We start from the raw sequence: 10,964 nt of genomic DNA, 5'->3' as shown, positions 1-10,964 counted from the left end.
CCCCCCCGACGTGTCCTCCTATCCGGTCCCCTCCATTTCTATTTATTCCCCCCACCTCCTCTCTTCTTCTCCTTCCTGACGGCAGTCTCGTCCGCTTCAGTTCACCCCGCGTCTATACTGTGACTCGACTCGACTTTAACCGACGGTATGAATGAGTGACGAGAAACTACAAGCCCGCTTTTCAGCTGAACACGACACACGAAACCTAAAAACACGGAGAAGAAAACGGACACTTACAGGAAACCTGCAACGATGTTAAAAGAAAACAAACAAAGTGTAAAGACAATGTACTGAATTTAAAATTGTTCAGAGGAAATACTGTACAAAATAAAGTTATGTTTCAACCCTTTCATGCACGAGTTTCTTCTTCTGCCTGTTTCCAAGTCATGAGAGGGGCGGGGCTTCTTGTATCCTGGCAACCAGCGTCGCCTGCTCCACCACAAGAGAACATCCCACCCAATGACTTATACACTTACTTATACTTATATACTAGTATGTAAGTATAAGTGAGTATATAAGTTATTGATCCCACCTCAGGGTTTAGTCATCACTGTTTACTGACAGCTTTCCGGTTGCTGTCAGGGAGCGTTTTGCTTGCGTCTGTTAGCAAAATATCTCATGAACCACAGAAAGGGTTTTAATGAGACACTCAGGAAGTAGTCGTTCGATGGGTGTCTACAACTGAATAACTTTCGGAGCCAATCCAAAATAAGATGGCTGCCGCAGCCGAATAAATGTAGGAAACGCAAAAATGATTATAGTTCAGCCAGTTTTCCAGATATTGTGCTAAAAATGTGGTGTGGTGGTAGCTGAGAGTCATCCCCAACACGTCCTCCCAGATAATACTCATTGTGCAAGAGCTTTACTGAAAGCTTTTGCTTGAACTGTCCGTTAGCGAAATATCTCATGAACCACTGGATGGATTTTAATGAAACTCTCAGGAAGTAATTATTGGACGGATGTCTACAACTGATTAACTTTTAGAGTCAGGCCAACTCAAGGTGGCTGCCACAGCTAATCAGCGTTAACCAACTCAAAAATGGCTATAACTTATAAGTCATTTTTGCAGATACTGAGCTAAAAGTTTGGATGACTCGATGTGGCGACCCCTGAAAAAGGAACCGCCGACCCCGGCTCATTAAACTGACTGGAAAACAGCTGATGATGGATCTGCACAGGGTCAGGAGACGGGCGTGGATGATAGCACAGAACTTAAGTCATACGACACACCACTTTCCCAAAAAGCTACTGTCTGGCTGGACAGGAATAGTTTTCCCTTCTTAATGGAGTTTCCTTCTCCTGCACTGCAACCAGGAAAAACATCTACATGTGGTGAAATAAATGTGATTATTCAAAGTTTAAACAATAATTTGGTCTTAGACAGGCCTGAAGTGGCATTTTGTCAACATCTACTGTGTTTACATGTTTCTATTTTAACATTTTAGGAGACTACAACAAAATTTTCAACTTGTAAAGATGTCAAACACTCTTGACCTTTGAGCTGTGTCAACAAGAACTTACTGCTTCCTCTCACAACCCTCCAGAGTGCTGAGTGCACACATCCAAACTTTCATTGACTTCCATCAAATCTTAGCTCTGAATTTTCTCTTCAAAACTGCAAGTTAAGGACATTTTTAACTCGTTATATTTCCTCCATAAAACAATGAAGACACTCAAAATTTAAGACAGTTCTGACACTTACACTCCAGGAATTTCTTCTGATACAACTTATAACTTTTGCACAGTGGCCTGTTTGTTTGAGGCTTACTTTCTAGCCTGCATTTCTGTCTGTGAGAGACACAGGTAAGTGGTTACCATGGTGACCCGAATGAGCCACTGTTGGCAACTTCAACAACTCTTCCTACATGGTTTATACATTAAAATGGAGGCTTAAATTATTAGAGGTAAGTCTCAAAGTATTTGGGGGTTTTATCGAAGAAAGCTGAATTATGTTTGAAAAATATCACAGCAGAAATTAAATTCAAAACTCTTCAGAAACTTTATAATTGTAATTTATTGTAAAAAAGGCATCAAACTTTAGCTTTCCTCGTAGAATCTGCCTGTTGCTGTTGTTCAGCCATTAAAACACCAGATGGCGACAACGCGCTAAAAGATTTCAAAGAAGAAGAAATCAAAGTTATGACCGGAAGTTAGTTATTTTTTCCACCAGCCTCACGCTGTTAAAGAAACCTGCAGCTTCTCTAACACATTAGCTCGTTTCTCCTAAAGTCTAAGGTAAACAACTCCGTATTAACAAAGTGCACATTTCGGAACAAATACATGTTTAGAATTCCCCTGTTTTAATCGTTTCTGGCTTTTTTTTTTTTACACAAGCTAACGCTGGTTAAAATAGTCCGAGCTAGTTTTAGCTGCATGTAGCGGCTAACGAGGGTTAGCCTGTTCCTGCTAAGGTAAACTGAAAGCTCCGGGGCAAGCTAATGGAAACGCTTGACATAAATGTTTCTAGAAATGTCTTAGACAGGTCGGCCTGACTTATTAAGAACCAACTAATGTTTGCGTACCCAACCATCGAAATTTTCTGGAATATTTTGTTTCTCAACGCGTCATAAGAGCCACGGAGCAGGTGACTCTCAGGCGAGATGTAGCTAAATAAACACATTCAGCCCTTTCTGTTTACTCAGTATAACAGTTTCCTCTATTTGTTACAAGTGCGAGACATGAAAAATCAAGACACGGAAGAGTGTGGCAGCCCGGGCAGTGAGGGTACTCCACCTCCACCTCCAGCTGGAGACACGGGGTCAGCTACACCTGCAGCTGCTAAAGACGGCAGCACCAGCCCCAAAGAGTCCGGATCACAGGACCCACAGACACAAGACCCTCCACAAAGCCACGAGGGAGAAAGTGAAGGTAAACCTCTTTAAATAAACCCAGACTGTCTTCGGGTAATTTTTACATGAGTCATTTCTGACATTTTCGGCTTAAGGCTCTGGCGTACTCCATGAGAAGTCAAGGAGTCTGTTCGCAGTCACATGGTTGTGAGACATTCGTTTTCGCACACACACCCTTCGTAGTCCACGACAGTGGTTCCCAACCCTGGTCCTCGAGGAACACTATCCTGCATGGTTTAGTTGTTTCCCTGCTTTGACACACCTGATTCAAATGAGCGACTGATTAACAGGCTTCTGCAGAACTTAAAGACCTGCTGAAGAGCAGAGAAACAACGAAAACATGCAGGATAGTGGGACCAGGGTTGGGAACCACAGGTACATGAGACACTTGGACTCCCAGGAAGCTCCTCCCTCCTCCTACAGCGTTAAAACGGGTACAAAACAGTACATGCCGTTTGGTATTTGGAAATTTGATGGTGAACAATAACAAGTGAACGAGAGAAACATGTTTCTACACCGCCCGGCTGAGGCGCACTTCCTCCCGGCCACAACAGCCGCCTGTGTCTCCTTGCGGTCTTTTTAAGCTCACAGGTTTCTAAGTTTTGCTCGAACAATTGTAAGGACGGCTGTATTTTCTAACAGCCTCCAGCTGTTTCTCAGCGGAGCAGCAGAAGCAAAATGACTCCATTAAGGCTTTTAGGCATAAACAACTTCTGACCAATCACACAACACTTGGCACAAACCCCTGTGAGAAACAGTTCAGTCAGGACCTTGTGTCGAGAAGGGGCGGACGAAGCTTCTACGAGAACAAAATGAAACAATTTTCGTTACGCAACCACCTGACTGAGAGCCGACTTTGTGACTTCTCATGGAGGATAGAAAGGCCTTTAGGGTCTTTTAACTTGACCAGATTGCTGTAATAACATATAATAAACATTTGGCTAGAAAACAAATGACACCAACCTTTCACTGACTGTATCCCTACAGACACTATACTCAGCAAAATTAGACACAGCTTTGTTAATATTAACAAAACAACAAACAACCATCTATCCCTCTATTTTCTTTACCTGCTTCTCCTTTCTGGGTCGCGTGAACAGGTGCTTACCTCCAGCAGTAAGTGTAAGAGGAGGGGGGACACCCTGGACAGGTCACAAGTCCATCACAGGGACACATAGAGACAAACAACCATTCACACTCACACCTAGGGACAATTTAGAGTTGCCAATTAACCTAATGCGTTTTTGGTCTGTGGGAGGAAACCCAGGCCATCACGGGGACAACATGTAAACTCCACCCAGAAAGGCCCCCTGGCTGGGGGGCGATCCTTCTTTCTGGGCGGCGACAGTGCTAACCTATGCACTGCAGTGCTGCCTACAAAAAAGAAAAGAAAACAAAAAGTTCTAAATCAGTCAAACTATGATGAAGTTAGTCGGTGTGCAGGGGGGAGAGCAGGTCTCAGGAGGACAGGACTCTGTGTCCAGTGAGCCCAGGCATGTAGGAATGTGTCCTTTTTATCCAGACACCTACTGAGCCCTGCTGATTGTTCTGATGATATGACATGTTGAGAGAACTGCTTGTAAATGGATGTTCATGATTTGTCGAGGAACGAAAATGTGATTAATGACTGAATATTGTTGTTTTAACATATGAATAAAGCTAAAAATGCTAAGTAGCTGTGGACAAAATGAAACATAAAGGAAAAGTTTGGATATTCTGAAGTAGGTTATTGTGTAGAAGTTACAAACAATGGTATCTTACCTGTTGTAGATGACACCTTAAATAGCTGCAGTTTAAAGAAAACGTTTACATCCATCAGGACTGACGAGCTAACGGCAGCTAGAACCAGAGTGGATTGTTGTTGTCCTAAAACATCTCTCATTTCCAAAGCTTCATAGTGGTTCATGTAAATGCAAAATCAACCTTTAGGCTTCCACCAATTTTGCTTTTATTGAAGTTCTGTGGTTAATAAGCACAAATAGCAACAGCAGCAGTGAAGTTTTGCACTTTTGGTGCATTCAGGGGTCATTTCCAGCAGAAATCTCATAATATTTCAGCTGAAAAATAACCAAGTAGTTTAAAAGTGATGGAGGTGGAAGCATGTATAAATGTGTGAAATGGTTTCGATTTGGGCCGTTTTAACAGCAATCCACTTTGGTCTTTGCTGCTTTCGGACTTGCTGTCAGTCCTGTAATTGTAAACTCTTATTTCTTCAAACTCAGACTGCTCAAAAAGCTACAAGAAGTAAGATATTTGTAACTTTTACCCTCAAATCCACTTTAGTATGGCCAAACTTTTCCTTTAAACTGGTGAGCTACTATGTGCGTTAACTTCCTATTAATTGATTTCTAATAAAGAGTGCCTAAAGTCTTCTTAAAATAGTGAAACCTAAAGCTTAAATACTGCTCATTAAAGAAAACAATCAGACAGCTGTTGTCGTGTTTCACTGGGAGAAGAAACACGGGTTCAGCTCTGTGCTTTCCCGTCTCCAGTCGCAGACGCTGCTCCATCTCAGTGCGACGTGGCCGAGGAGCTCAGCCGGCAGCTGGAGGACATCCTCAGCACCTACTGTCGGGGAACCCTCTCAGACGACGCCGGTGCCTTGCTCAACGGCCAGTCGCACAGCCCAGTGCTCAATGGACTGGCGAGTGAGAAGGAGGACGACAAACAGGAGGAAGGAAAAGTCACCGGTGGCGACAGCGTGGCGGAGAAGGAGCAGAAGAAGACTCAGGAGAAGAAGAAAGTCAAGGGTCTGGGTAAGGAAGGCTCCTACATTAAATAGACTTTATATAATCTGCAGATTTACACACATGCTTCCCTCGGAGTGATAATAGATTGTCACACCTCCTACAGATGGACAATTCCGAAACTTCCCTCAAGATATTTATTACATTTGAAGAATTCAGTCGTTCCATCTTTACTGGGGCTGTTTCTATCATCTAACAGGAGCTGCTGCTGTTTCTTTGGTTCAATTCTGCTCGTTTTTCTTAGGCAAAGAAATCACCCTCCTCATGCAGACTCTAAACACGCTGAGCACCCCGGAGGAAAAGCTCGCAGGTCTCTGCAAGAAGTATGCTGACCTGGTGAGTCATTCCTGCAGAGTGAACGCTTGAGTTTTCCCAAAAAAAGTCAATTAATACAGCAAGAAAACATTACTGCCGTTATATTTTAGGTTTTGTCTAAATAAATCAGATCCTCCTCATCCATGTTTACAATATTAATGTTCAGCTTTTGAAGACAAAGGGCCATTTGTTACTGTAAATAATCTGTTACTTACCCGGTCCTGCATCAAATGGACTTGAGCAGAGTGAGCATCTTTTAAAAAAAAAAAAAAAAAGTATGAATTTCAGCATTTTACACAATGTTCAAGGAAGACCTGTGTCTGTATGGATCTTTGAGAAGCAAGTGTTGCTTCTAATGAATCTTAGAGCAGTTTTTAGGTCATTTCTGTTCAATTTATTGTCAGTCTTACACTGAAAAAGATCATTTACAAATTAGAAAACAAGACACGGCTGCCCGTCTTCTCAGGAGCGGACATCCCAGCAGGTTCGCTCCGAGGTCGGAGCTCGGTTAAATCTTAAACTTGATACCCTTAGAAAAAGATGATCACTTTATTTTTGCTGATTTCTATTATAGGAAGGATATAATAATACTATTAAGCAATAAAAATAATAAGCAATGAATTAATGAACACTATATATACCCCCAACTTTTGTTCTGTGTATTTTATATCATTATTTTTAGTTTTAGTATTCTTATCTTTTTTGATGCTGGTATCTGTGTGTGACATAACTGCTGCTGCTGAGACGCTGGAATTTCCTGCAAAGGATCAAAGTATCCATCATTAATGTTTTTCTGCAAACTAAAGGGCTACAGGTTGTTTTCAGATGTTCTCCATTTCTGCATTCCTTTATCTAATATTTTACAAATGTAAGAAAATTAAGTTTTGTTTCTTGCATAACTTTTAAAAAGATTAGCTTTATCCATGCAGGATTCAAAGAAAAAAATGGTTAACACAATAACATTTTCATAATTTTACTGCTTTTAGGACTAAGACTGGGCCAATGTGTATTATACTGACACAATAATGTCGTCTTTAAACATCACTATGGTGATTTTTTTTTTCCAAGGATGAGGGTTCAGAAGACGGCTTGTTTTTCAGGAAACTAACCGTGTTTCTCCCCCGCTCAGTTGGAGGAGCATCGCAACACTCAGAAGCAGATGAGGGCGCTGCAGAAGAAGCAGACGCAGCTGGTCCAGGAGAAGGACAACCTGAGAAATGAGCACAGTAAGGCCATCCTGGCCCGCAGCAAGCTGGAGAGTCTCTGTAGAGAGCTGCAGAGACACAACCGAACACTGAAGGTACGGAAGGGTTCAGCCGCTGAACCAGGGGTGGGCAATCCTGGTCCTCGAGGGCCACCATCCTGCAGGTTTTACTTGTTTCTCTGATCCAATGCACCTGATTTGAATCAATGGGTGATTAACAGGCTCCTGCAGAACATGAAGAGGTGATTTAATCACTGAATCAGGTGTGTTGGAGCAGGGAAACAAGGAAAACATGCAGGATAGCGGAACTTGAGGACCAGGATTGCCCACCCCTGCGCCGAACGCTTGTTTATCCTGATAACAAGATTATTATGAACTTCAGTACATGTGGATTCGACAGCGTCACAAGAATCAGTGTCATTAAATGTTCTGGGCTCTGCAGGACGAAGGAATACAGAGAACCCGTCTGGAGGAGGAAAAAAGGAAGGAGGTGACATCTCACTTCCAGTCGACGTTGAATGACATCCAGGCTCAGATGGAGCAGCACAACGAAAGGAACGCCAGCCTCCGACAGGAGAACGCCGAGCTGGGCGAGAAGCTGAAGAAGCTGTACGAGCAGTACAAGCTGCGGGAGGAGGTGAGCCGGCTGGGTTTTCCCTTCCATATTTCCCCGATCGTGTCTTGTTTACTGGATGGACTCTGATCTCTCTGACTCTGGTCACTTTAACAGCATATAGACAAAGTGGTGAAGCACAAAGACCTGCAACAACAGCTGGTCGATGCGAAGCTGCACCAGGCACAGGAGCTGCTGAAAGAGTCAGAGGAGCGCCACGACAGAGAAAAAGACTTTGTGAGTTTGACAAACACACCTTTATAGACATCTGTCCCGTAGATCCACACAGGAGGAGAAACTGCTTTTTTTTTTGGAAATGGTTGAATTGGTTCCTTCAAGAAATGTTTGTTTTTTCCTTTTAGCTGCTGAAAGAAGCCGTAGAGTCTCAGAGGATGTGCGAGCTCATGAAGCAGCAGGAAGTTCACCTCAAGCAGCAGGTCTCACATGACTTTAAACGCATCACATCGACACGTTGTAGCAGAACTACGGTTCCACGATCAAACTTGTGCTGTGGTGGTTTTCCAGCTGTCGCTGTACACGGAGAAGTTCGAGGAGTTTCAGACCACTCTGTCCAAGAGCAACGAGGTCTTCACCACTTTCAAGCAGGAGATGGAGAAGGTGAGGGGACCCCCCCGCCGCGGGAGGTGACACTCGTTTCTGTCGGCTTCGCCTGCTCATGCATGGGTGTCGTTTTCCTCTGCGCTCGCAGATGACGAAAAAAATCAAGAAGCTGGAGAAGGAGACGGCCATGTACCGGTCGAGGTGGGAGAGCAGTAACAAAGCTCTGCTGGAGATGGCTGAGGAGGTAAAGCTGCTTTGGCGTTACTGGATGCTGCGTTTGCATCCAGAGTTTTGAAACTTGAACTAATATTAATAGTATCTAATTGATCTAATAGTTGATCAATGTTGCTTTTCAAACACAGACTTCTGTGTCTGCTATTTTAAGACTTCACCGCATATTTAAAATCATCTGCATGATTTTGTTTTGCTTATTGAATTGGATAACACAAGCCAGTCTGTTCCAAAGTCCAGCAGATTAAATTATCAGTGTTGAGGCGGTAGGTGGGTACCCATGAAAGTCTGGATGCACGGTGACTAAGATGCCCATTACGTGCTAATATCCTGTGTGTTGTTATGGCAACAACCAATCAGAGGTCGCTACAGTAATTGTCTGCCACTAACATGAGTCTGTTTTTAGACGAGACTCAGCTCAGATCTCTACTCTTTATCTGATGACTTGATGAAGAAAGTGGAAGTTGCTGAAACCCTAAGCTTGTGTGTAGAGAAATAAGGGAACCTGACTGTAATGAAATCCGGGTCAGTACCGTCAGAGTCCAGGCCCCGACGCTTTGGAAGAGACTTAAGAGCACTAAATTAATTTTAGTTTTAGTGTTTGTGTGTTTGCATCCTGACCATTTCCACCCCTTTGTTGCCACAGAAAGCTGTGCGAGATCGGGACTTCGAGGCGCTGCAGGGTAAAGTCCAGCGGCTGGAGAAGCTGCGGCGGGCGCTGAAGGTCGATCGGAACGAGCTGAAGAAGAAGGTCCAGAGCCTCGGCGGGCAGCACGGCGGCACCGCGGGAGCCGCCGACTCCCCCTCTCCGCCTCCTATGGACTCTCTGCTGGAGCCCGGCACCTGCCCCGCGGCGGACGGCGCCTCCTGCTCCCCGCCGTGCAGCTGCGAGCCGCAGGCGGACACACACGCGCTACAAGAGGAGGCGAACTGTCAGCCCGTTCCCGCGCCGGAGTGAAAAACGGAGCTGCTCGCCCTTTTCCTCCTGCTCCTCCTGAGTCAAACCACCAGCCTGCAAACCGCTACTCCTCTGCTTCTATTAAAGCACTGATCTGGAATCAGATTAAACACACACCTTTATATATTCCAACTAACTTTTACCTTGTGTCCTCCCAGCAGACTCTACAGAAACAAGGATGTGTTTACACATTATGCTGACAGAATCAGTGAAACAATAGTTCTTTCTGAAATAAGATCTGTGACTCGTTTCCCTTTTTTTGACAACATAATAGTCAAACAGACTTGTTGCATCAGGTTTTTCTGAGCTGGCTGGGACGACGCAGGGTAAACTGGTTCATAGCAAATAACAGTCAGCAGGGGTTTTCTGTGTTTGTGCGATTCTTTGGTAATTTGGTCTCAGTTACAGTGCTGGAAAAGGGTTCTACTTTCTAAAATCCACTTCTAGCACATTCACGTTTTTCTTTCAGGCGACGTCTTAACAGTAATGCCATTTCCTTTAGCCTCAACATGTTTTACGTGAATGAAATGGCGTTACTATCGAGGGAAATCGCTCCAGATTCTTAGTATGTTTTTGTAGTTTTCTTGCTGCTTTGTTCAGATCACACCTAATTTGTGTAGCGTTGATTTTTTTTTTTTTTTTGCTTTGTGTTCGTTTTAGCCGTCTTCATTGATATTGGGGGCGGGAATAATAAAAGCGTTCTGTTAAATTAAAAGTGAATTTCCTCCTGTGACCAACTCATCGCTCTAACCCTTCCTGAGTTCAGATGACCAGCTTTGTTAAACAAAGCTTAAAATTTATAATAAGGACCACTTTAAACCCAAGTTAACTCCATCAACCCCATAGTTTTGGTGATCGCAAAAGCTTGTAACTGGGTTTTTTTATCAATATCAAGAGAATGTTAAAGTACCTCTATGCAATGTTTGCATCTTGGTTGTTATTTTTTTTGTCAACTGACAAGCACTTAGCCCAGAATGTATGTTCATCATATCCACCATCCTGCTCAGATGTGTAGGAAGAATAAATGCATCTTATAACGGATCTATTTTGTGTGTGGTGCTTTGGAAAGGTAGAGGGACTGAGCCAAGTGGGGACAACTGAAGAGGAAAGAAAAGCAGAAATATATTTAATGACTTCTAAACACCTTCGTTTCTCTTGCGCACTACTTAAACATGTAGCATCGGTGAAGTGGTGACAAGTGGAAAAAAAAAGCTATGGCGGATCTCATTTCTTCCATTGTACCCAAGTTTTTACTACCATAAGAAGGAACCAAAGATGTTTCCCACCCTTTTTTTTGCAGTACTGTTTTCTGGCCTTGTATATTTTGTTTCTTGGTAAATAAAATAACAGTGTGTGTTTGATTTGAAGATTTTAGCTCCGTGTGATCAATAATAATGTATTACTAACTTCTGAGCTGCCCTAAACTTTTTTTTTTTAACAAACATTTCACACTCCCACAAACTTTACACTTCTTATATTGCTATAC

At 43.3% G+C, this 10,964-nt stretch overlaps 1 protein-coding gene across 2 annotated transcripts; it reads left to right on the top strand.

The window, feature by feature from the left end:
* Positions 1 to 2,113: 2,113 nt before the first annotated feature.
* Positions 2,114 to 10,521, top strand: txlna (taxilin alpha). 2 transcript variants are annotated; one of them, XM_017421029.3, is made up of 11 exons: positions 2,114 to 2,235; positions 2,671 to 2,868; positions 5,342 to 5,605; positions 5,841 to 5,932; positions 7,041 to 7,211; positions 7,558 to 7,752; positions 7,846 to 7,965; positions 8,091 to 8,165; positions 8,254 to 8,346; positions 8,438 to 8,533; positions 9,167 to 10,521. In XM_017421029.3, the coding sequence occupies exons 2-11, from the start codon at positions 2,679 to 2,681 to the stop codon at positions 9,476 to 9,478; spliced, it is 1,608 nt and encodes a 535-aa protein (XP_017276518.1). In that variant the 5' UTR covers positions 2,114 to 2,235; positions 2,671 to 2,678; the 3' UTR covers positions 9,479 to 10,521. The 2 variants fall into 2 exon arrangements, with proteins under 2 accessions (XP_017276518.1, XP_017276519.1); XM_017421030.3 differs by lacking the exon at positions 2,114 to 2,235 and adding an exon at positions 2,310 to 2,584.
* The last annotated feature ends 443 nt before the right edge of the window (positions 10,522 to 10,964 follow it).

This window comes from Kryptolebias marmoratus, linkage group LG5, assembly GCF_001649575.2.
Source record: "Kryptolebias marmoratus isolate JLee-2015 linkage group LG5, ASM164957v2, whole genome shotgun sequence".
In the NCBI taxonomy this organism is placed as follows: Eukaryota; Metazoa; Chordata; class Actinopteri; order Cyprinodontiformes; family Rivulidae; genus Kryptolebias; species Kryptolebias marmoratus.
This window is presented reverse-complemented; position numbering and strand designations above follow the sequence as displayed.